The sequence below is a fragment of the Glandiceps talaboti genome, chromosome 2, assembly GCF_964340395.1.
Source record: "Glandiceps talaboti chromosome 2, keGlaTala1.1, whole genome shotgun sequence".
In the NCBI taxonomy this organism is placed as follows: domain Eukaryota; kingdom Metazoa; phylum Hemichordata; class Enteropneusta; family Spengelidae; genus Glandiceps; species Glandiceps talaboti.
Window position 1 is genome coordinate 14,648,085 of NC_135550.1, and position 27,630 is coordinate 14,675,714.

At 35.2% G+C, this 27,630-nt stretch overlaps 1 protein-coding gene across 2 annotated transcripts in view; it reads left to right on the forward strand.

The window, feature by feature from the left end:
• Positions 1-27,630, forward strand: part of LOC144453420 (serine/threonine-protein phosphatase 2A 56 kDa regulatory subunit epsilon isoform-like) — a 66,174-nt gene that overhangs the window by 32,191 nt on the left and 6,353 nt on the right. Inside the window, exons 3-7 of one of the 2 annotated variants that reach the window (XM_078144711.1) lie at positions 7,740-7,859; positions 9,807-9,899; positions 13,806-13,936; positions 23,804-23,863; positions 25,769-25,877. In XM_078144711.1, coding sequence (XP_078000837.1) covers positions 7,740-7,859; positions 9,807-9,899; positions 13,806-13,936; positions 23,804-23,863; positions 25,769-25,877 — 513 coding nt within the window. The remainder of the gene's footprint in view (positions 1-7,739; positions 7,860-9,806; positions 9,900-13,805; positions 13,937-23,803; positions 23,864-25,768; positions 25,878-27,630) is intronic. The other variant, XM_078144712.1, reaches the window with a different exon arrangement.

Genomic DNA, 27,630 nt, shown 5'->3' on the forward strand with positions numbered 1-27,630 from the left:
GCTCAATTATCATCATGTGTAGGGTAAATAGTAAAGGGCGAGGATAGAAAACTTTAGAAATTAGAGTGATATAAACAGATTGTGTCGGTAAGTTTTATCAGTCACGACTTGGTGTCACGTGGGATTTTGAACCAAGTCAGTCCATTTTTGATGAGCTGTGCAGATCGTTGACACCATAAATAATATACCACGATGGCTACTCTTACCATACGAACATGATCGAATATACATGTAGGACATTTTGCTCAACATTGATGTGAGACAGAGAAAGAAAGATAAAGAGACAGGCAGCCAGTCAGACAGGCCGGCAGATACATTTTTGTAAATAATTCAGTGACAGACACTCACAGATTGACATTAGTACCTGTATTGTGTTGCTGAATCAAGTTACTGCATGTATTAGGTAGGAGGTGTGAAATGTATATTGGTATCACTGTTCCATCCCCAGTAATACTAATACTTATGTTACATGTATAGCAATGGTGTTATACCTGCTCTAAGGTTTCATGGACAGCTTGCTGTCTACAACAGTGTCTGGTTTTAGGACAGCATCCTTCACCCCCAAAAAAGTAATATTTTAGTCGTAGTTGTCATTAGCGAAGGAACTGTCGAAGATGTCAAATGTGAACACTTTGATATACCAATACATGTATATAGTATATGATCCAAGGACAATTACTATTAATGTATGTTACGTAGGAATATTGTTGCTGTATGCAAATTTCAGTACTGTCAGTGGATAATATTCATTGCCCTCAAATCTGTCATACCAAATTCAAATGCGTTATAATCAAGATAATACTTAGTAATGTGATCTTTGCTGAATTATTACATACAAAGAATAAACACAGTCTATTCATGCTGGTTACAGATTCAAATTATGTAAATTGTGTAAATCTTAACAAGTTTAGATTGCCGTGGCTTAGATGTATGTAGGAATATACTACTGATATTCGGTCATATTATATCTTGTGGGCGCCAATTCATAACCAGTGTAAAATTTTATGTACATAGATTGCAATGAAATTGTTATCACTATTACTAGCAGTTGTATCAATCATAAGCCAAAAAAAAGAATAATAATATGTAAATATTTCAATTTCTTAAATAGCGTACTTCATCACAATAGTATTTACTTGTTTGTATAACTAAATCTATTCGGATGGTCCTGAAGCCAGGTATACACTAGAGCAATCAGCTCAGCAAAATTTCATTCGTGGCAATTTCCTCATGCCGATTCCACTGATGTGCAGGCAAATTTTCATGAGATTTTGGTCATTCCTGGCCGTGAGCCAAATATCTAGCGTGTTTGATAATTTTGGCCACAAGTGAATTTTTCCGTGTGTATGTGCTGAATGTGAGCCGAATGCTCACAACTTTCTCGTAAGAGCACATGCATGGAGATGACATAGGTACAAAATGTTTGTGCCCAGTCTAAAATGCAGGTGAGTAACTTCTACGTCAATAACGACTGTATTTGGTTTTAGAAAACAAGCGTGTCAATCGTCTTGAGGAAATTGCCTTAAGTGAAATTTTGCTCAGCTGATAGCTCTAGTGTGCGCCAGACTTAAGCTGATACAATGCTATAAGAATGTTTGGGCCAGGACTGACAAAGTATTGACCAAAGTTCTTTATTAAAGATTTCTCCAGTCTTTATATATACATAGTACTGTACATAGCGAACTTATTTGTAAAAGCCTTACATAAAGCTGATACAATGCCAGAAGAAAGTTGCGTGATGTCAGATAGATTTTGACTGAAATTCTTTATTTAAATGTTCTTCAGTTTTCATGAAAATACCAATTGTTTTGTGTACATGTAGTGCACTGAAGATGAGAGGCTTTGTGAAATGATGATGTTCTGTGAGTGATAAACTGTGCTGAGTATCTGTGTTGAAGATGATAACTGACATCTTGGTTGATAAATTGTCTAACAGATTGTCTAAGGTGACCTTGTATGATGGTGGGAAAAGTGTCACATGGCAGGTGTGATGTCAGATATCTTCATCTCCTGCCAGTTGGACTGTTTACAGACAGTGTCCATCATCATTCTTGTGGCAGTACTCTATAGCAACATTGTAAATGACAGCCTCGTGTTTTTCAAAGTACCAGCCGAAAAATGTATATTTTGGTTTCCGAGAATGTACTGTACATGTAGCTGTTACCCACTATCTGCTCACAAAATGGCTGCCAGTAGTATGAAATTACTTTAAAACTGTTTCATAATAATAACATGACTTCGTTTTCATTTTTAAAAAATGGTTCTTGACTTGTCAGATCAGAAATGTCATGAATAGTTTACTATATCATAGGATGTTTTATATTGCAGTGACATTTCGGGAAACTGTTGATATTTCAGGGAACTGAGATTGTACAAATGCCCCAAGGAATTCCAGAAATAATACTTAGCGGATAATAGTATTGTATTCTTTCAACATAAAAGTCAGACATTATCTAGAATGTGAAAGGTTACATGTACATCAGGTAGTCAATTTTTCAAGAAGCCAAATGTTTTCAAATGTCATAAGATTTTTAGAATTGAAAACTTACAAGATTCAAATTATTCCAGAGTTAAAAAATGTGGTAGTGTTTTGGTCAAAATTTTAACGGTGAATGCACCTTGGAAATGAACTCTTTAAACTTTTGCTGCTACTTTGTTCAAGAAAACTCCAAATTATTCTCAGTTAAAATCAAGAAATAAAATGTGGGGTCATTGCATAAATTTTTGAAATCAAGGTCAAAATGATATCAAAGTTTTCTTCACGTTTTGAATCCAATATGGTCATTGAATCCAATATGGCCGTTGAATCCAATATGGCTGCCAAATACTGTGTTAACGCTATGGGAAAATAAAAGATTCATGATCTCCTTGAAAACAAGATGGTGAACTCCAAAATGTCTTTCATTATTTCAAAAGGACCAGGAGCAAACTTTCACATTGTAAAGTGTAGAGGGAATTCAATGGTTGTGATTTTCATGTCCCTGAGGTTCTACTTTTTTTAGTAGGCAAGGTATAAAAAGTGTGTAGAAATTATGGAAAAATCAACCAGCCAATTTAATTAAGATATAGAATGTCAAGAGCCATTCTCTCTGTGATGTGAGAACTCTGTCAGATCAACCAACAGTGAAAAATACTAAGTTATGAAATTACGAACACTTATGTATGTTTCTATGTTCCCTTCCCCTTTTCTCCCTGTAATTTGTTGAGATTAGTAACTAACAGTATTGGTGATAAATACATTTGTTAGTATACCATGATATTTGTTGTTGTTTTTGATTGGTACAGAAGTCGCCATGTTAAAACTGTACTAGTTGTAACTGGAGTATCATTTTTCAATCAGACAAACACAATATATTCACTGAAAGTTGTTAAAATACCAATAATTAGACATAATTTATGCATGTTTATCAGTGGGTGATATTAGTATCCGTAAGTAGTATACAAGTGGGTTGAAATTGCGATTGCCATTGACTGCTGATTTTTGGGTGCGGACCCCAAAATCAATTTGATTTATCGTGTATACAGCTACAAAAAAATGATTGCCCACAGGTGATGCAATACTGTTCATGGTGTATTATATTGTACCTAGCAAAACATTTTGAAAAAACAAACCATTCCAGTTGCAGCTAGTGTTGATGTAAGATGTGAAACATTTTGATCTGATTCATCCAATATGACCATTTGATGGATACAGTATATATCAAAAGCAATAGATAGTGTTCCAGAAAGGTATAAATTTTCCTGCATGTTTTATGAAAATGATAGTAATTGAATGTAGCTAGTATAATAGCTGGTAGTATAATATGACCAATGGAATGAATTTACAAAATAAACTGAGTAACTAATCAGAGCTTGGAAGTTTAGTGGAACTTTCAGTAATGTCTGGAACTGTATGTAGGGCAGTGTAAGTCTGTATGTTTAGTCTTGTGCAATGTTATCTTTGTTGTCAGAAGAGGTCAAGTTTTATAAAGGTCGTACCTTTTTTTATTTCAGTGTTTTTTTATGTCAGTGAAAGAAGATTTTCATTTTATGGTTGTTTAGGTAAATCAACGTAGAAAGAGAGAGAGAGAATGGGAGTGAGATTTATTCAGTCATCAGGAAATTACTTGCCAACATTTCTATGTTTGCATTGAGGCTTCGCTTGCCCTTGAGTCACACAAAGGTTACATGTATGTGTTAACTGAAGCATTTTGCCTTGGCATGAAAATCATCTACTACTGGCGATGAATGCAGATGTATGCAAGCATTAATACAACTGGGTAGCCTCAAGATCAACTATTTCAGAAATGACCAGACAAGGAATATAGAATAAAATAAGACAGCTGAGAAATTGGGTTGAAATTGATATCAAAGCTGCATTACAAATAATTTATGTTGTAATGCGATATGAGCATGTTATAATGTAGATACGTCAGTTTGTGCCAGGAATCTACATACATACACAAAGAGGTGGTTAAAATGAATCGGGTCACCATATGACAAAAATTTTGAAATGTCAAGAGGAAAAAATCCACATCAAATCATCTATACATTACAGTATTCACTAGATGTAATACACATCGTGTTGTTCAGCTCTGTCAGGCTTCTCAAAACGCATAAGTGATTAGCTGATAGCGTGGCACGACATGTTCTAATCTTAAGAGGCAAAGTGATTCATATGTATATATTGAAGTACTTTTTGAATAAAATTTTTCTTTTTTATGCAAGACTGTTAACTTATATATTGTATAGATCTTGAAATGAATGGAATTAAAACAGTTGATCTGTGCAAAAATTAGCTCTTTTTAGTGTTGTATTATATTAGCGATTTGGAAGTGAAATTAATCGAACAATTACATTTTCATTAAAAATCCCATTTTATTTTCATCAATGTTATATTAAAAAAAGCAAATGCCTTCTGGATATTTTTTTTTGTCTGGTTCAATTATGTAGATTAAATGCAGTCTACATCCTTGCTGGAATAAGAAGCCTGACAACTACGTCTTGACTATTCTACCTCATGATGCATTAGGAACAGTAATCTGTGATGTCCAAATGCAATAAAAACTTCTAAAAAAAGGATGTGTGCATAACCTGAAGCACATGTTAGACTTAACATTTACTGCCAATTCTGCATGTTAAGTATGCATAAACACCAGGGATTTATGAAAGTAACACAGTTTGTAATATTGCATCGTGATATGTCTACGAAAAGGAGAATATTAAAAAGATCAACTTTATAGATGTGTTTGAATATTTTATTTCAATTTTTTTTTTAAAGATCTTGGATGATAACAAACTGACTTTAGCCCCATGGCAGTGATATATACTGGTAGATGTACTACTCGGAAATATAAAAAAAATATAGTGTGCTATGAAATATTTCACAAGCTTACTTATTATCTCGTCAAAATATTTCCATAATGTTGGTACATGTACTGTACATACTACCACAAGAAATGCAATGAAACATTTAAATTCACAAAGTGACTTTACAAATTGAAAATGCTATGTGCTGGTAGATACAATACTCGGAAATACAACAATATAGTGTACTCTGAAATATTTCACACGATTATCCTACCAGATATTTCCATAATATATTGTTGGTACATATGCATAATCCGCCGCTCACATGTGAAAGTATGATTGGACTGAGACCCCTACGAGGTTATTACCATAAAAGAAAGTGAGAGATGTACATTTGCACACTGTAAATCTTAACATCTGGTGTGCCCAAAAACATTTCAAATATTGTGTTTTATCACGTCAGATATTTCCATATTGTTGCCACATACCACACGAAGGTGAAATTGTTAACATACCGGGGACTCACACCACACCTGCTTTTTTCTAATAAAAGTCTAAAACAGACAAAGTCATTATCTGTGCATCCAATGTCATATGTATACAATGAAGAACTCATGAGTCTCGTTCACCTAAATATTATCTCTTCTGGCAGACTCTGAGATAACACAGGAAATCATCACTGCACTGGTCTGCTCCAAAGAATGAATCATCTTCAGATATCCCTGACGGCAAAAATCTAGTGAAATTTCAATCAGACTAAGAGACAGACTGGTCAGAAATGTCATTACTATTATATCAAAATAATAACATTTGGGTATTATGTTTTAAGACTTCTGATTACTGCAGTCTTTAGAGTGTATGTCTACTGCGTGACCTGCTCATATAGTAATAAAGGGGGCCCCTTTACATTGCTGTATATCGATAGATATTGGCATGGTATGATTGGAATTAAGTGACTATGTGGGTATGCAGCAGGATTGTGTGTGTTTGGGTCACTCTAGGACAGTGCCCTTTATCATCTAGTAATTTGTTGTATTGTATTCACAACATTTGATTTGGCAGGAGCACACCTGTGGACCAAACCCTTCATGTACGTGACTTTTAAGTATATTTTAATATCAAAACAGCAGTAATGTGTCCTTGATTTAGTCAAGTGCCTTAGCAAGCATGTTGTGTGTGCGTGTGTGTGTTTGTGTGTGTGTGTGTGTGTGTGTGTACAATGTATGTTTTGTGAACGTTAGCAACTCTCAGCTAACACTGTGACAGAGCTGTGTTAAAGATGCTGATTATCCGATTTGGAAATTGTCTGCAGGATAATACAGTGCATATGTGATGAATTCTGAGAAAAAATGATAACAATCTTTATCATGCTACAATGAAATGGAATCTTTATCGGCAGCTCTGCTGTCAGTAGCTTGCTACACTGGATGCAGAATTCCTAAGGGGCTATGCATAGACTGCATGCATCTTTACTTCTTTCCTTATCTTGTTTATATAGTTCTGCTCTCCAGGAAAACTGAAGACTCGGCTACTAGAAGAAATGAATGATTTTGCAATTGCACAGTCGTCTGGAAGGCGCTGCTCTTAATTGTGTCTCTGTCTGTCTGTCTGTCTGTCTGTCTGTCTGTCTGTCTGTCTGTCTGTCCTCTGCATACAAAGCAAACAGTTCTCAGACATTATATTTGCACATGTTGTTGTTCAAACTTGGCTCAAAGATGAAATACCATTGTCACATGCAGATTCAGCACTTCATCCCACCCCCTTCACCCTCATTGATCCATACATGTATGTAGCTGACTAGCTATTTTTGGAAATAGATTATATTGAAGATGTACAAGGAGTTATGACTCATTGAAATTATTCAAGTGTCTCCATCCATGTCGTATAGGGTGATCCTTTGTGCTACATGTATTATTGTATGTATATCTTGTCATCAAAGTCAGATTTCAAGAATCAAAAGTCCAAAGTGAGATTTCAAAGTCAAGTAATTGTATGATACTCCTGTGTATACTTGTAGTCATTAATTATGTATCACAGTGTTTCCAGTTATGCACAGATTTTAACTTTGATGTTCAAGGTCAAACAAGTCAGGCCATCACTTACCCACTTACATTTATACTATAATATACGGGCATCTTTGTTTACACATCACAAGCAACCAATCAGAAATCCAATATGGCTGCTACGGATGGCCATGATACTTGAGGTATCATTGCACAGGAGCTTACCTCCATCACCATTGTATATTTTGCAGCATCGTAAGAAGTCATTTGTACCCGAGACACAAGTTTCTGTAATGAATGCGTTGTTTCTCATGTTGTGTTAAAGTTACATCACACTGCATCATATACAGAGACACCAGCGATACTGTCTAGACAGATTAAATCAAGGTGTTTTGGACTTGGCAAGGTTTCAAAACATGTGTTTGATAATTTGTTTTGTTTTCACAGATTGCTTGTAATATTTTTCGGACACTGCCCCCAAGTGATAACCCCGACTTTGACCCAGAGGAAGATGACCCCACATTAGAAGCTTCATGGCCACATTTACAGGTGAGGAGAGGCGTGTATGTAAGTAACAGTGTCTTGGAATCTTTTACATCCTGTGTGGAAGTTGCACCCAGCTATAACGCTCTCTTTCTTTTTAATCGTAACTTTTTGCTGGGTATGAACTGAAGTACCTGCTGCATTTGCAAGCGCAATCTTGGCATTTTAGTTGAAGAAATGAGTGTAATTTTTTGGCATTGTCAAACACAGTACATGTTTTTGATACTATATGTTTGACGAGGATTTGTCTGAGAGGATGTGCAAACGCTTTGAATGTATAGAAATGTCAAGGTGACCTTTACTGTTATGAACTGTTGACAGTAAAGAGTCGTGCGAGGGATGAAAATAAACTCTGCATTCACATGTTTGCATACAGCGTTTGTGCTTTGGAACCATGGTAACAAAAGGGAGAAATTTGGTAAAACTTGCAGATTTCTGTTCCTTAATCACTGCATGATGATGCTCTCGATTGTGGTTAGCCTGTTTACTGCACTGTTGAGATACATCGTTAACTGGTCAAATTTCCTTGCCCTCGTATTCTCGGCTTGCAATGATTACATTGTCAAAACTGGTAATTACAAATTGAAAATTTTTTGCCCAATAGCCTGGTTGATCACAATGTGCAGTCCCTTCAACCACGACAACTAATTGGACTGTCGTTATTCAAATGAATCAGTATGTAAATATACAAGCATTGCGCTGCATGATGTGGTAATTTTCATGTTAAATAACCATGATAATGACTTTTTGGGGTGTGGCTATGTGAAATTTTTCTCAACACAAGCGGCGAATACAAGGGCTAGGAGGTACAACTAGCTAACGATGTATCAAAACAGCACAGTATTAAAGCAGGATAGATTTTGGTTGAGTCTAGAAAACACTTCCTTATGTAGTGTGCTCTGACACCCTTCATCATGTCGTCATTAAATGTGAATTAATAAAATAAACGATCGTGTGGTTGTGTAGAGTCTCTCCATGTCTCACTTTAGATTTGTATACAAGGCTTTCCAGCTGGTACAATAATCTCAACTAAGGTGTCAGAGGTCAAGGTTTATGCTGAATTCAAGATACATTTATCAATTGAAATATTATTAATTTTGACAAGCACCTAAATCTGTCCAAATACTGTAGGAACAAAGAAAGTCAACACAAGATAGTTATTTTAGACTGACAGATTCTTTGTTGTTGTAACTGAGTGATTACAAATGAGTACAAACGATGAATCTCTCTCAGTGTACCTTGATATCAATGCATACGTACATGTAGGTGCCTCAGCCTTTGCAAGGGTTCCTGATGTACACACGTTGACTGCCTTGTGTTGTTTGAAATATAGACGACATAGTCTTTATCTTGACAAGACAAGCGGTGTGATTTTCCTTATTTTGGACCCTGGGAGAGTGTTATTAGTTCTCTGAGTTTGATAATATCTCTGAAACAAATTGATTCTTGAAAATCACATCATTGTAAATAATGAATTTGCCATTACTACAGTATTGTGCTGTAATCTTAAAATCCTCTCATCGAGGAAAATGTGCAAAACGAGATTTGCAAGTATTCATAACATAACGTATCAGGGAACTTTTCTAAAATTTTACAACAGACATCTTCAGTAGGTTTGTCTTTGATAATGTACACAATTTTCTTTGCTGAATCCTAAGGGAAATATGCTCAACTCAAACAAGTGAGAGAAGCCCTTTAAAAATAACACATTGGTCTTGTTTTCCGATATCCTAGATGACATGTGTTACATTTGAAATCACGACATCTCAGAGTTCTCAGTCTGAGCAACTGTCTCATACAACGGGAAGTGGCAAACACTTGTAATGTGTATAATTTGTTGAAATAAAATATTCTCATGAATTTTGTAAAAGTTTGATGTAAAATGACAAACACATCAAGCGTTATTGATGGTCAAAAAAAGAAAGAAATGATTTTCATAACCATACTGAATATTTTCTGTTTTTGTTGCAGATTGTCTATGAATTTTTCCTTCGGTTCTTGGAATCCCCTGAGTTCCAACCTAGCATAGCGAAAAAGTACATTGATCAGAGATTTGTACTACAGGTAAGTACTTGTAAGACATTACATGTAAAGACACAGGACCACCTGTCCTGTGGTGCTATGTTTTCCCCTGGTGATGATTCTATTAACCAGGTCATGATAAGTCACATACTAACTGTACGTATAGATATTGTTTACCTTGTTGGCCTTTGTGCTTTCTGATTTCGACTTTGTCCTTTCCAGAAAGGCGTAGCCAGCCAGTGGTTACTTTAATGAAGTGCCAACCAGAACACAGGTGCTGGGTTTTAAATCTACTCACTGTGGTAGATGTCTTCAGTAGTGTCCTCAAGCAGTGTGAATGTTAATGAGATAAGATCAGCCGATCACAAAAGAAAACATTTTCTTAGTGATGTAACAACTTGTCCATATGATCTAAGTAGAGGTTGAGTCCTTGTTAGGTTAAATCTCAGACCAGTGGTCCGAGGTTAAATGATAATCTAATTTGTGGCCGTATGGCCAAGTACTTGTGGTGGATATCACTGAGATCCACCAGTGTGAAGGTGTGGGCTAACTTACAGCATGCTGATGATCCAGTGTATGGAGCACTGCACTTACTTTACACAATTGTTGCTGTTTTTTCAATATAAGGAAAGCTGTTTTAAGAAAACAAACCGAGCGTGTAGTATGATGTTAGTGTTTGTATAAGTGGACTGTTTAGTGTTTACTAGCAGTATGGTTCGTACTGTCTTGCATGTATTTCTAAGTTCTTCGCTCTATAGAAAGGTATTTGTATGTGGGTAGTATACAGTACATGTATGTTGCATGCGATACATGATTGTGAGTATCTCTGGTGTGTGTATCATAAGCAGTTGACATGTAGTCGTACTAGCTATTGGCAAAGAAGTAGTTTGTTGTCCCAATAGTATACTGCATTTTGTACGTCTTGCAGATCATGTAGCTTAGAGCATTGTCATGGTAACAGTGAATCAATCAAAGGATTACTTTCAATCTTGATATACGTTACTACAAGTGGACACAGATTTGACATTGTCTGACCTTTCTCTCACAATCACAGTAACTTTACAGACAAGGGTGCAGAGTAGTGGGCCGACTGTTCAGCAGATACATATTTGCATCAAGCTAGGGGGTTTGGGGTAGGTGTAGGAATGTGGTTAGACCCTCCTAACATATTTTTAAAAGTGGATTTGTATTGTTGTGCTGTCCCCCTATATTTGCAATTTCAAATACACTGTAGACAGTAATAACAAATGAATAAAATAGAGATAGCTATACCCTACTGAGTGTTTGTCTAAAAAGATCCATACAAGGATAAAGTAGTATTTTATTCTCCAATTCAAGATAAAACTAATCACTAAAAATAGGGTAATGCTTTGCTACTTGACTACAATCTACATGTAATTCTGTAGAGAGAGAGAGAGAGAGAGAGAGAGAGAGAGAGAGAGAGAGAGAGAGAGAGAGAGAGAGAGAGAGAGAGAGAGAGAGAGAGAGAGAGAGAGAGAGAGAGAGAGAGAGAGAGAGAGAGAGAGAGAGAGGTGGGGGGGAAGGGGGGGCAGGGGATAGCTATGGATGTATATGCTATGAGGTTCGACACGTCTTCCCTCTTCACTATGGTTCTTCCCAATTTCAAATAGGGAGACTGCAAACAGATTTCATGCACACAGATATTGGGAATAAAACCTACCCATGACTATAAAAAGTACAGAAAACAACTTAAGATCATTAAATGCAACCTACGTCTTGTCTATTCTGTCATTTCTTGTCTTGTCTAACGTCCACTTTAGCCGCAAAAATGTACGCTGTGGCAGCTGCTTAAACGTTAACTGTGTAAGAGGTTGTGCACATGTGCAATATTGAGCTAATCTGTTTGCATGATTTACTGTTGTCCATTTTGGGGGTCGAGTGAACGTAAGAAAAGAATTGACAGACTAGACAAGACGTAGGTTGAATTTAGTGATTTAAAGTTAATCTCTGTATTTTATATAGTCATTAGCAAGGGTATGGGTGGTTTTTATTCCCAAAGTCCATGCGAATGAAATCTTACTGTTTTAAATTGGAAAGAACCATAGCGGAGAGGGAAGACGTGTCAAACCTCGTACCATATACATTCAGAGCAGGGGCAGTGTTTTACACTACCATTCCATTTGAATCATTTTACATGGCCAATTTGAAACATGCCCTGAGGGACCAATTAAACAAATACAGTAACCATGGATACTGTATATAAATGTTAGTTGCCATGGTTACAGTATTAAAGATGTTAGTTTCATTTTGTGTGATAACATGTATGAGAAGACATCAAAGTATGATATTTAAATATTCATAAGAAAATGTTTCACCGAAATACTGCATGTGTTGATAAGAGGTTTCCACAGTACAATAATTTCATGTAATAACATATTTTCAGAAATATTCTTGATTTGTGTATCTGTCGTATGTAAAATTAAAAAAAAAATTAAAAAATTCTTGATTTGTTACAACAAAATGAAGTGTAGGTTTTAGTTCTAACACAGCATATCATGTTGTTTACAATACCATGTAATACCTGTAGATGAAATACTAGACTCCAACTTTCATATTTGCTTTCCCTGGATACTCTTATTTCGTGACTGATATTAATTTACATAATCCCTGTCTCCACATGGAAGGTTGAATTGGTTTGAAATTGAATCAAAATTGATTCTCCTCTCATTGCTTGCATAGAAACCAATTTTAACCGATTTACTGATTAGTTGAATCAGTTTGAAACCTGTTACCCGGGGTGTGGGATTGTTAACTGATTAAACCATGCAAAATGCAAAAGTGAATCAGTTCAAATACATTACTCAGGTTTTGTGTGTGTGTGGGGGGGGGGGGGGGGGGGGGGGCAGAAACCAGTTTCGAACTATTTAAACTGAATTGATTCAGTTTGAATCAGTTTCAAATTGATTCAAGTGGGGACAGGACCATTGTCACGTTTCAAAACAGTGGTTTGCTGTTTGTCACATTCATAGAAGAACCTGCAAATATTTACGTTACGATGGACAAGATATGATATATCATCACAAGATAGGTTAGATATCGATATTGAATGATATTGCAATCATAATTAGATCATAAAAAGTAATTGATGTAGAGTCAGTCATCAGCAACTATGAACAAATACTGTCATCATGTTCATTTTTGCAATCTCATGAGATGATTCCCAGTACTAATATTACTTATGCCATTTATTTTGTTGGCAATATGGGGATTATGTATGTGCTTATCCAGTGAATAACATGCTATCAGGGAATAGTTGTGTCCTGGTTGGTCCATTCTTGAATGTTTTGTTTTGGGTTTCAGTATGAATGCCTTCCTGAAAGATGAAAAATTGTATTCAAATGTAATACTAGAAAGAACCAAATAAAATATTATACATATTGTAGGTCATGGTTTTACACAAACCTTTATGTATAGAGTGACATGTTCCGTCCCCTTATGATATTGTATTTTGTCTAAATCTGAAAATGTGTGTACAAGGATTGGACTTGATTACTTACTAGTCAACTACCTCTAAACCCCCTTCTCCAAGTATCATGTAATTATTTACCATTAACGTACTGTGTCTTATATATAAATTATATTTCTGGGGAGAAATTCAATAGTTTCATGTCTATTTAATTTCATGTATATTTCCCAATAACCTACATGTATGTGAGCACTATTTCCATGGTAGATGTTTGGAAACAGACAATTGACTTCATCAATGACAAAGTATTTAATGATCTGTGATTCTCTAGTCTAGAGACACACATCTTTGGCTTTCAAATCTGGTGAACAGTAGAGGATTACTAGATCTGAAAGCTAATGACAAGTCGCCGAGATAGTGATTCGTGGACAAGTCAATGATATGTGATGAAACATTGTTTCTTTCAGATCTAGTATTTTTGCTATAACTGATGAGTGTTATTGTTTACTTTCTGACCACAGCTGTTGGAATTGTTTGACAGTGAAGACCCACGAGAAAGAGACTTCTTGAAGACTATCTTACATCGAATCTATGGCAAGTTCTTGGGGCTCAGGGCCTTCATCAGAAAACAAATTAGTAATATTTTTCTAAAGTAAGTACCGTCATTACTACATACTCTATATTTTAAAGGTGAGAAACCTCAAATGTAAGTTACGATTATTTTGGAGTAAGAAAATAAGCATATCTGAGTGAATAGTCACAAAAAATGGCAAATGGTAAAGACCTACTTCGGATCTGGATCAAAATCTAGGTGTGAAAACCAGTTGTTTGGCAGAGTTATAAGAAAAGTTGGTCCTGAAGATTCCGTGTAATTTGTACTAAGATCAAAAACTAATGCGATGATCAGGGATTAAAACATTTCTTGAAACATACTCTTTAAGAAATTAAGAGGAGAGTAGTGTCTTTGTCAGTGATCAGATAGCAATATCAATGCCCCCCCCCCCCAACTTGACACCATGACAACACGATATTCTTGAGAAGTGGAATTTTCATGTTTATTCAGTATTAAAGCCAAAACCATTCATTTGTAAGTGGGATCCATGGATATTCATTCTCTCAGGGTGGTACTTTACATTTACGACTGAACATAAATGTTTGATATATTCATTTTTAAAAATTGGAAATTATCCAAGAGAATTCCCAAAATATATCAATATCTATACACATCTGTAGGTGTATCTTGTTAAACTTAAATACAACCGTCTCCGCAATTACTGGATATCCAGAGGGAAAAAAGGAAGTTTGTAAAGGATTGCCCTGACAGGTGCATCTGTGCTGGGTATTTTGTTGTCCCTGAGCTCAGGGCCATTTACGATACAGAAAAAAAAATATTATGATGAACACCCATATCATTTCCTTGTTCAGGAAACGTATCATTCCATTTCTCAAAAATAATGTCAATTTTTTTTTTTTAGTTGAACTAACTTGGAGTGGATTTGTCAGGACATTCATAAAAGTGGAAAGAATGATAGTTTTGTTGCTAGAAGTTAAAATAGAATAAGATGAAATATATAAATTTGAAATATTGATGTATGTTATAAGAGAGTTAGATAGATGGAATTGATTTATTGGATAACAGTGGTTGCTTCTGGAAATATAACCAGACATTGAGATTTATTTTGGCATGAGTTGTCTGCTGCTATTGTAGTGTCATATTCCATTGGCGTAGTAGTCGTAGCTACCTTTCGGTTCTCAGTTCTGTCACTGTTTGAGGTAAAGATATTGATGTCATTCAGAGACAGACCATACAGACACTATATAAACTACCTCTTTACTCATTCAGTACATTTCCAAGGTAAAATTAGATGTACCTACTACTTGCGATTTGTAATAAAATACTATCAATCATTTTATGGGGAGCCTGTTCTTTTCCAACTCAGAGTGAATCACCTTGTCTTGATGCACTTGTACATGCATGTCTATGGAGACCAGGTTTTGGGAGTAACCTTTGACCTCCAGGACCGTGAACTTTATTGCCATGACAACATAGTATAATGTCACAAAATAAAATGTATAATTTACATCATCGATGTCTGTCTTGGTTTGTGTCAAATTTTGTCACTTACCTGATATGATGATGATGATCTGTTAATAAGATGTAGGCTAGTCAGAATTTCTGGAAACCGTTTGAGTTTACAATGTACTTTTGTTGAAGCTTGCATTTGTGTACATCATTCCTATTGGTAGTTTTATGTGTAAAAGTCCTCCAAGTATCGAACTGAAAAACAAGCTAAGACATTAAAAATGATTCCTGGCATTGTTGAAAATCATTGAAATGAAAAAAAGTTTTATTGTAAAAAAAAAAGTGGGAGACATAAAAGTTGATGCTGAGGTTAACATGATCAAATAACAGTACTCCGATTAGTTGGCTGGAAAAATGCCCAATATGATTAAACTGCTCTCTCATAACTTGGCTGTCTTCCAAGGCCAACAATCTTTTTTTCCAATCAACTGAAAACATGAAAAAGAAGGTAGAAACATTACTGAGTGTATGTAACAAGTAATCCTTACCCAAACATTCTATCGGCTTTCCCATTTTTCCAAACAACACACAGCCATTTGGGTTGAGTACAGGTTAATATGAAGCCTGTCAGTCGCACATGACTACCATTGATATTATGATAGTTTATTGAGTTTGTGATAATCTTAAGTTTTCTACGCCTGCCGGCAGTATACAATATTGATGAAGGAAAACCGTGCTTGTAGTTGGAAGATCCTATATTTCCTCATTACGGTCATCGAGGTGCAGACAAATGACTGGTAGTAGATAGAATATGAAATTTCTCCTTTCTTTTCATGAAAACAGTCCTGTTGATAGTAGAAAGTACTTGATCAGTAGTTAGTTATTTCTATGAAATTTTGTGGGAAGGAACTTTATTGTTATGAGAAGTGAACATTTCACTGACCTATAGATCATCAAAACTTGTCTGTAATGACTGAAGTAATGAAATTCGGTGACTTACATGTACTGATCAGAATCAGTGAATATGAAAAACGTTAAAAATGTGTGAGGAAGTGCTAAGGTTGTATAATGATGTAAATAGAGACAGCACTCGTGTATAGATTCTAGTCAGTAGTGGCTCTCAGTGCACCCGAGGCCATCTCCAAAGATCTGTGAAATAATGAATCAGGATCAGGTGACAGTCATGTGACAGCCTTCCTCATCTCCTGACATTATTGGTGAACCGAATGTACAAAATGTACATGTTGTCTCCATCCCATGCAGTGACAAAGCATTTTTGTCTTGTTTTAGAGACAGAATAGGGAAGTAAATACCATCACTGAATATATATGACAGTGATAAATACTTCAAATTATTGATATTAACTGGGTTAAAATAGTGAACATTTTGAAAAATGTAATCGTAATTTAGGAGGTCATTTTGCTATGAATTATTTGTTTGTTAAATTGTACAATATTGACTGGACTTTGTCATAGCTGTGTTTTTTGCTGTCAGGAAAATAAGCGAAATATAGAACACTTGTGACAGAATCAGTGTGGTATAATGGTAATTACGTCTCGTGTGGCTCTGTCTGAAAAATTGGCCAATGATGAACAAGTAATCACTCATCTCGACCCAAATACATATATACTCCTAATGGAAGCCATAGTGTTTCTGTATAGATTACTAGTTGAATCAGTGTTGGAGACAAGGTTTTGGTTGGGTTGGTATATACATACGTGTACATTATCTATCAGAATCAAAGTCTGTGTAGAGATTAAACCAGTCTGTATTTTATATACTACTAGTAAAAGAATGAGGAGAAATACATAATCGATCTTGACATATATGAAACCCAGTTATGTAGTTGGGATGTTAATTTACTGTAGTGTCTCAGATGTCTGGACAGACAGATTAGTATGTGTGAGTCGTTGTAATGCATGGTAGCTTAAAACATGCATGATTTATTACGTACAAAAAAAAAATCATGTACCGTACTGTGTTGTGTATGATTTGGGGAATAGAGTTTATATCCAGGTTAGTGAACGATGTACCATCTGAATTCCAGTGTTTTTTATCAATGATGGCACACACGCTGGACCCAGCTTTCCGTGTGATAAAAATATTGGATTGAATATTCCTCTAAATAATTTAACAACATAGATCATCATACTTCAATATCCCTAACCCTAATTTTACTTTTTCTGTCATTTTGTTTGGGTAATAAAATATCTTAGGGTATAAATGTATATTAACCTCTATTTTGGGGGGCCTAGTGTTCTTCTGTTTTAGAACCTTTGTTGTGGTTAGTTTGAAAGGTAATCAACAGTGTGTTGTCTATTAAAAGCCAATTTGATGTACCACTGACAAAACAGTTTCTTATGACACAGCAAAATTTTGTGTCCCTCGGATACAATGTGACCTACAAGACAATTCATTCGTTATCACTGACCCACAACACAAAATGTTGTCTTTTATTGTATAGTAACTCCTACAGTTTCCCGTTCATTTATACGTAATTATGTATAATTTGAGAGTGAAAGCAGGCAGTATTAAATCATTTGCTAACACTGGGAGATTGTACTTGCTCTAATGCAGTGTGAAAGAAATTCTGCTTTCAATTCACATAGTATATGTCTTCAGGGTTAAAATGGAAAAAAAAAACCAACCCTACATTGTTTCCTGTTCACTCGGCATTACGATGCATAGTTTGGCATGAAAAAAACAGGTAGCAATCAGTTTAAAACACAGGTTTTACCTTCTCTGCTGTGACACAAATACTGTTTTCAATTCATGAAGTAACACTATGTCTACAGGGGAAACTGGTAAAACTTGCATTTAGTTTCCGGTTCTTCTAACAGTACACTGTCTGATACAGAGCAACAACCAGACAGCATCCACTATAAACACAGGTAGATTTCACCTATTCTTGCAATGAACAAAAATGTTGCTTTCAATTTCACACATTATCATGCCTCCAAAGGAGAAAACTAGCATAAGTGCTCTTTCCCAGTTTTTTTCTGAGTGGTATTCAGCCAATGATTTCAGGAGAAAAGTGGATTGAAAGAATCAAACGCTGTTCAACTCTGAATATTAGTATTTGACCTACAGTGTCAGTGATTGCTCAGCTGCATTCCTTACATTGGTTACGAGGACATGAAGCAAAACACAAGCCATCAATAATGTGATTAGTTATGATAGCAAGGATGAACATATGACATATTGATGACAAAAAAATATGTAATGAATTTAACTGCCGCATCTAAAATGAGCACTCATTGCATATCGAAATAATCGTAACATAAAATACTATGCAGATACAAGACTGTTGGTGAACCGTGGATTTTTAACATTTCAAGACTCAGTCTTTTTAGTGTGTCATGAAATGGATACAGTTGTGAAGTAAATGTTTATGAAAGAGTATTCAGGATTGTCTTAAATTTTTTTTTTTTTAATGTTAGATCGTGTTATCAATGTTTGAAATAACGAGCCTAGTAGGTAATAAGTCAGGAAGGGAAGTCTTGCTTCTATTCATATTGCCATTAGTGAAGTAAGCAGTGTTTTAATGATAAAGAAAGCCTGTTAGCAAGCAGTTTCCAGATAAGGTGAAATTGACTGCTGACTGAGTTGAGTCTTGGGATGAATTGATTGGTGATTTATAATGTCTTTTTTTTTACCACGTTTTTTTTTTTTTTGGATAGCACCCACGCAATGAGGAGAAACAAAAGGTTCCGATCTCATTAGCCTTGGTTGTTGGCTTTATCACTTTGTACAAGGTAGAACGTGTCGACACTGTTCATGTTGGTTTAACCTTACCAATGATATAATCACCACGGTGATATTGACAAGGACAGTGGTGCGCTAGACTTACTGAATGGGGGGGGGGGGGGGTTCGTTAAAGACTTTTCAAGACTCGATGACACATTTTTTGGTTTGCGATATGTTTGAAGATGAATTTGTAAATTGTAACTAGAAATGATAACGGGATGAATATTTGTAGAGAGTTTCATAGTTTTGTGATTAAAGAAAACCTTTCAAATGTAAAATTGCAGAAAAATACAAACATATAACGATATAGAATGCACAAATTATTATGTTTTTAAAAGTCATGATTCAATCCCGCAGGGTTGCTCATTAGTATTATCCCGTTCAATGGAGTCATGAAGGTTAGATAAGATCATTTGTTGGTCTGAAACAACCTTATTTTGTAAAGCACTAACAGAAAACTGTGTTTTACACCTAGATTTTAATTCTCACCCAAACTGGGCCTTTTGTAAAGACCAGGGATTATATCAAAGGGTCTTGCGTTCGTGTTTTAAAAAAAAAAAAAAAAAAAAAAATTAAGGAATAAAAATGTGACATGTTTTTGTTCTAATTTTGTTTTGACGATTATGTTGACAGTGTGTATATGTTTTATAACTTGATACAGTTTATTGTTAATTATTTGGATTATCTGTAGTAATTGATTTGATTAATCAGTTCAAGTAAACTACTTCTGAAGGTTTTAGGGAATGGAAATCATATCGTGTGAATACTTTTAATCGTGATATTTTACATGGAGATTTAGAAATTAAGAATGTAAATGTTGAATCGCCTGATGTAGAAGAAGCACCTAAACCTCTTTGCAGGGTCTTGCATTAGTGTTATCTTATCAGTGGAGCCGTGAGGATGATGAAGGGTCATTCGTTTTGTTCTAATTCAACTTTTTCCATAGCTCTACTACCAGTTTTTCACGCCAGATTTTTTAATCTGAATTCAAACTTGGCTTTTTAAATAAAACATAGCAGACAGACTCAAATATAAAACTCTTAAAAATAACAAAAAAAAGTACATCGTAGATATAGTAATATCTAAATGTCAGCTGATCAGAAACTTACTGCAGAGATTATGGAATATAAAAATATATGTAGAGTATGAACAAAATGGAGAAATGGTGTCACTGACTGAATCTTGATACTTTAAGTATTTTGATATATATTTGATATAAAATACACAATTCCAACAACTACCCATGAAATACCCATGTATATGTACCTGTTGATTTGAATATCACCAGTAATTTGTGTATTTTATATTCATTCAAGAGAGATTTATACAGAAAACATGATATCATGGAGTCATGGTGGGCAAACGGTTAGAGTGGTCGGTTTGGAATCTGCAGGTGGCAGGTTTGAGCCCCATCATGCCATTTGTTTCTGAATGGCTAACGTCCGTGGGCAAGATTTGAACCACGACTGTGCCTTAGTCAACCCAGCTGTATAATTGGGGACCTGGTAGGATAGAGGTTGCAATGTAACATGCTTTAATCCTATGCGCTTAAAAAGGCTGCAATAGATTGAATGTTCCCCAGGGAGTTGAGGAAGTACAAAAGAAGACCGTTGTGCCCGCTATAGATCCGAGCCAGGGGTAATAATTTCCCACCCAGTCGGGTGCTCAAAGCGCTTTACAAAAACCAAATTTATTATTATTATCTATTCTTGATGCCTTCATAATTGGGAATATATAAGTAACATGGAGACTAATGATCCAGGGAGCATTTTGTAACCCCTGCAATTATTGAAAAAAATTATTGTTAAATATTTGCACGCAATCAATATAAGATATGTATACCGGAGACCAGAAGAAAATATTGATTTGATATTAGATACAATTTCTCAGAAGTAGTCTGTTATTGATATTTTCAAAACTAGTGTAATTTTAGACATGAAGCAAAAACACTAAAATGTTAATTCTAATACATTAGATTTTTTCGTTCATGAAGATGCGCCACTAGCATTGCCATTTTCATGATCAACTTACATAAACATATGAAACGTTGGAAGGTAGTCTTCTCCAAGTGTTAGTACGTAATACACGTTTTTGGAGCAGACACGAATGATGGATAGAGTTACATGTACTGACGTCAGACTTGTGTATTTCATTGATTTTTCACTCCGTCAAACTCTCATGTCTTGTCAAATGAGGAAAGAAGTAAAACACTATGAATGCTAACAGTTGATATTTGATGACAGTGATTTTAGAATTCTTTGAACAACCGTGTACTGTGAAAGCTACACTATCTGTAACTAGAGTTTTTTTTTTCCATTGATCAGCGAACCAACAGTATATATTCACAGAAAATTGATAAAATACCAATAATTAGATATTGTACATGTGGTTAGTTAGAGGTAATTTTTTTAACCATGGGTAGTAACAGGTTGAAGGGGTGATTTTGTTTTAGTGTAGCTGATTTTAGGGTGGGGACCCAAAAATCAATTTAATTTGATTTTTTAGTATCTTGTTAGTGTACGGTTACACAAATATGTGTACCCACAGGTGATTGAATACTGCTCAGGTGTACAAGATTACAATAACGTCATTATACATATAACAAAGCCGTTTTAACAAGTACTCCAGTTGTGGCTAGTGCAACGTTAATGACTGATATTTATTATGTAAAAAGTAAATATCTGCTACCTCACAGCTCAGATTGTTCAATTTCTACATATGCTCATCAGCCAGTTCAAGATAATCAGGTATCACAATTGCTTTTAATATAGTATGCACCTCAGGAATTAAACTTTTACAAATGTTACTTTTGTACTTTTAGGTGGTTCTAGTAATATTATATGATTTCCAAGGAAATGAGTCTTTCTTTATTTAAAGGCCAGGGTTTCAGTTTTCAATCCCAGGTTCTATTTAAATGTTATCTTATCAGTGGAGCCATAAGGATTAAAATAGTCTTGTTGATTTTGTTCCAACTAACTTTTTCTTATATTACTGCCATTTCCTACATGTAAAAAATGTTTGTTTAATGTCAATTGTGTGTTCATCAAAGAACTGCTAGATCATCATTTTTCCTATATTTGTATGTTTTGTGTTTGCATACTTGTAGACAAGTCTAATCAATGAGTAGTCAGCGAGCGACTAAGTGTACGTGTAAGAGCAAAGTACGTGATTAGGATTCATTTTTACAAGTCAGTAAATTGCAGCAAGATGGTCTTTTTAATTGGCTCCACATCCCATCTCCTCTGGCCAAGAGATGATCAAATATTGAGTCTACATAAGTAAATTTCATGAAAATATTTGTAAAAATTTCTCGGATATATATATGTCTGTCAATGATGAAGTATCTTCTGAAAATTGAAAGAAAGACGTAGACTATGTTCAGATAAACGTGATAGGTCAGCTAGCTATTGATGATTACTATGTTTCACCACCTTTTAAAGGTCTTCGACTGTCATTTCAAGTATTACCTACTTGTGTTGTGATTTCATGAAAAAGGTGTTTTCAGAAATGTCAAATATGTGTGAATAGGTAAAAAGGTGTGCATTGAAGGACTTTGCAATTAGAGCTCGTACACATTTGAAGATTATACACACCATGACGTTGAAGGTTTCAAAGTGATCTTGTAATTGTCATTGATATGCAAGTGAACTTAGAAAAATAATGGACAACCATCAACTCAAAGTGAACCCATCTGAGAGATTATTGTCAAGATAAGAATACCGCATTTCAACCGTCACGCCATACATAGTATTAGGATCTATGATCATCTGCATGCAAATTACGGTACCAATGAAAATTACTTGAAAAATTATCTAAATGGTACATTATCTAGTATTGATTAATATGAAGGGGTTGTTTGAATTTTTAAAATTTCAAAAATGAATAATTTTCAAGATAAATTTATTCTAATGATGAGGAATTAAAACAGTTTGGATGAGACAGAATCATGCATACATTTGTAGAGGTACATGTATCATCCACATTGTTGATATTCAAGATTTGTGTCGACTCGTTTTATTTCATGCCATTTTAATACATCACATCGCTGTTATTTGCAAATAAATTCAAACTTTGTACTGCATCAGCATCTGAAAATAAATCTTAGTATAGTGCCTTGGGTTTCCTTGGGGGGATGTACATGTAAAGTCACGATGTTTACTTTACGCACACATCATCATGACTTCAGAAAGTCGTTGCCAATAAAGTAGTAAAGTGTACCAACCCATGTCAGTGTCTCTGATTTGTAAAGACATCGATAACCAAAAGATGTCAGTTTTCCACATTGATTTCTGTAATGAAAGCTGCAATCAACACAGACATCTTGGCTCACCTAAATGAAAAAAAAAAAAAATTGACAACAATGCGAGAACAATTTCATGTGTTGATATGACTATATGTATATTTTTATTTTTGATGATATGATTCAAGATGTAACATCCCAAGTCACCTCTACATCATTTTCACTATGATTGAACATTCCATTGGACCTTAACCAAGAGATATTTATATGTAAAAGGTGGAACAGTTCACCAAGTAATGGATTAATTGATCATATATTCACTTCAGAAATTACTGAGTTTCCACATCTCGAGGGTACGGGTGAAATGGAGTAGAGCATTAAAAGGGGGCATGAAATCTGCATACCAATGTCCAGGTGCTGTATTTAGTGATGGGAGGATGTGTGATTTGAGTAAACACTGATGATGTTGTATATTAATGCATGTCTCGTATCGTGCTTTCTCTTGGTAGGTTTATATATGAGACAGAACATTTCAATGGGGTAGGAGAGCTTCTGGAGATACTGGGAAGGTAAGCAAAATAGTTGTATGTGCGTCTGTACATGTGTGCGTTTGTATGTATGTGTGTGTGTGTGTGTGTGTGTGTATGTTTAGTACCTGTATATTGTGTGTGTGTGTGTGTGTGTGTGTGTGTGTGTGTGTGTGTGTGCATGTACATGCATGCACGCGCATGCACACGTGTGTTTATCTGCCCGTCAACTTATCTGTCCATCAGTTTGTTTGTGATTTTACTTTATAGATACTGATGTTTCACACTTGTGGGGGGAATGAAATATTAAAGATATTAGAATAAGATGGTTATTAGTTTTGTCTGCCTTTTGCTAAGTGATAGCAACATCTGTGATAAATAAGACAGGAGTGTCCCCAATTATAACATTGAAATTATAGTATACCATGATAGTCATGTATCACCAAAATAAATGGCTATGTCATCAGAAAACTTTGTTGTTAAAACTGCCTGTCAAAAGTGATCAACTTAACATTGCAGGGTATGGTAATACCCATCCATATATTCATATCCATTATTAAGCAAGAAAATAGCGTAGACTTAATATTTGATATAAGACTACTACATCATTATAAGGTTCTTACCTGCTGTGACAAGTGCTATTACATCCTCTACTCAAATCAGAAAACATTTTTTGAAGAAAGGTCATTTAGAGGACACGGAATAAAATCTTGAATTGGCCTTGTGTTGCAGATTGATTTTAGATGGGGTGTTCTTTTGTCATTTTTTTGTACACTTACAGAAATGTGTCGTATTTTATGAAAATTTTTATGAGAAGGTGTTGAAACGGTTAATAATTCTGCTTGGGTATAAGTGTGTATGTCTCAGCATGGAGTCCAATAAACCAAAATCTATTACAGGTTAGATGAGATAATAGAAACGTTGCTGTAGGCACAAAATTCGAGACTCTATAATTCCCATAATGTGGGCAATGAAACTGTTTTGAGTATGTTGTCAGTGAAGTGGCCTTTTTCCAACACATTAACATCACACTTAAATAGTTCATTCTCCTTGTGTTATTTATTCAGCCGTGGTATACAAATTGTTAAGCTGTGGAAATTCCTCAAAAAAATTATGACTTTTTGCATAATAAAATGCAAATATGTGTATGTTACTCCCCCTATTTGATCTTGACTGTCAAGTCTCTGCCAACACTGCCTTGAGCCAGTCTGCTCTGTACTGCGTTCCATTGTTGTGTCATATGTAAGATGAAATTCCGACAACTGATTCAAATTTCTACACATGTCGTAATTTTTTTTGCTCTAATAGTCAGGTTTTTTGGGGAAGGAATGATATCAACTGATGAAATTGACAGATTGAAATGAGCATGAGAAATCAAACAGACAAGTAGAGACAAAGTATAAATATATGTCGTCTAGATCCCTGGCAAATGCAATGAAACGACATCGTTGACTACAGCGGCAGTTTTACTCGCAGTGCTGATAAGCTCCAGAGGGAACATCTTATCGGAGAAATCTGTTGTGAAAGATAAGGATGGAGAGCAGAGTTGGGAGAGGATGAATGACAGAGATTAGGGCTAAAGATACAAGAAAAGCACATTTAGAGATAAAATAATAGAGTGCATGTACTGACGATGAACTCTACTAAAAATAGCACTTTCATATCAAGCTCCCATTCTCATTTTGTCAGATTTCTACAAAAAATTGTATTTTCATTTTAGAGTCAAACTAACTCAATATCTGTGTGATTTAACAACATCCTAGTATTTAAACGTTCAATATTTCTTGTCTTTTTGTTTGAAAATTTTTTGTGGGAGTGAATTCGGCTAATCAGCTTTCCAGTGATGTATAAAGAGAGAAGCCATGTTGTGTTGTACTGTGTACTAATCTTGTAATACTGCTAACAAGTCAATCTAATGTTAAACTGTTTATTTTTTTTTTTTTGCAGCATCATAAATGGTTTTGCTCTGCCGTTAAAGGCAGAACACAAACAGTTCTTAATCAAAGTACTGATACCACTTCATAAAGTCAAATGTCTCAGTCTATACCATGCACAGGTGAGCATACTTCTATTGTTCTCTTGTATACTTTCTTCTTTCCATTTGTCATGTTCTGTACTTATTTCTAAACTCCTGTTCTTGATTTTGTTATTCATGGTACGGATACTGTATATATAATACCAGTGTGCCCCTAAATTTTGTTGTTGCGAGTCAAAATGAGAAAAACTGGCATTTCTTATGAGTCGTCACATAGTAAGAGGTAGGAGGATACCAAATTTTGGTGCGTCAATAGAAATTGTGTGCGACAGTGGTGCATCAAATTGGCTTCGAGGGCACACTGGTGTACAGACAGACAAAAAGATACATATAGACAGCTAGGCAGTCAGACAGATAACAGACAGACAGACAGACAGACATGGATACAACTAGTAGATAGATAGCTAGATAGCTCGATAGATAGATAGATAGACAGACATAGACAGACAGACAGACAGACACAGATAGACAGGTACAGACAAACAGACAGATGTAGATGTTCCCAGAACATCAACTAGTCAGTAAATGATACGTCAACTGGTTCAAATATCACATACATATTCACACACAGACACATAAGTACACAAACACAGCCATAGACACACATATATAATCGAAACAGAAAAAAAAGAAGACTCCAAAAATTAGCTTTTGAGATTTCATTGATGTATTTCTCTAGTCACTAGTAGTGTCAATAATTATCTTTGAAGTCCTATGTACACAAACAACCAAAAGTGTTTATGGAGGACTTCTCAGGCATTTTACTAACATTTAGGAGCTGTGATTTAGCCGTGGTCAGGTTCAGGTTCTCTAATTAAATACTTCGTGTTGTATCATATCAAAGAGTTACTGCTGTAAAATACACACTGATGTGTTTCTGTAGCTCTTAAAAACACCGAGATTCCCCCAGGCCCACATGCTTTAATGAGTGGGATAAACAAGGTGTCAGCTTAGAACCATTTTACTTTGCATTTCAAGTCCACTCAAAAATCATGTTTTTAATAGTTAAGCTCTAAATACAGTGCCAAGTTCTCTTTAATTTTGACAATTGATAAGTAAAGAATTCGTTTACAACAAACATATCATGTCAAAGACCTATAATGTATTTAAAAAAATACCCTTCCCATCCCCTCGAGGCAAAAGTCATCAATGAATGTATAACATACTAGGAGAAGTAGATACTGACCATTACTACGCGTACTGGTGTTTTTAAATTCTGGGTTTTTTTTGTGTTCTTTAACATCTATGTGAATTAGCATTTTAGTTTGCCCTACTCAGGATGAATGAAGTGATTTCAGATTTTGATTCTTGATTGTGAATATGAGGAGAGAAGTGAGTGTTTGCCATCATCCAAACAGACGGACACTGTCGTCTGCATGACTGAATGAACAAAATAAGAGTTTGACGTCACACGCTATTACTTATCGTTAGGTAACAATTTCTAGGCTGAATTGGCAAGTTATTTCCGTAGTAGCTGTCAGTTTTTATCAGACAAGTCAGTACTGGTTGCCCCATGATGATTAACATCATGAACATTCCACAAAGGCAAAATCAAACGCTGTCATGGAGAAAATGATTAAATTAGAGAGAGGGTGGGATTGTCAACTAATAACATAAATTGATGATTTAGATAAGTCAGCTGACACCTTTTATTCTATACCTTCTCAACAAGTAGTCAGTGATTTTTATCCTTACGTAATATCATATTTGTGATCTCGGCAAAGTTTTACATATGCGGGATTAGAGTGAAGTGGTTATTCTACCGTTTCCATAT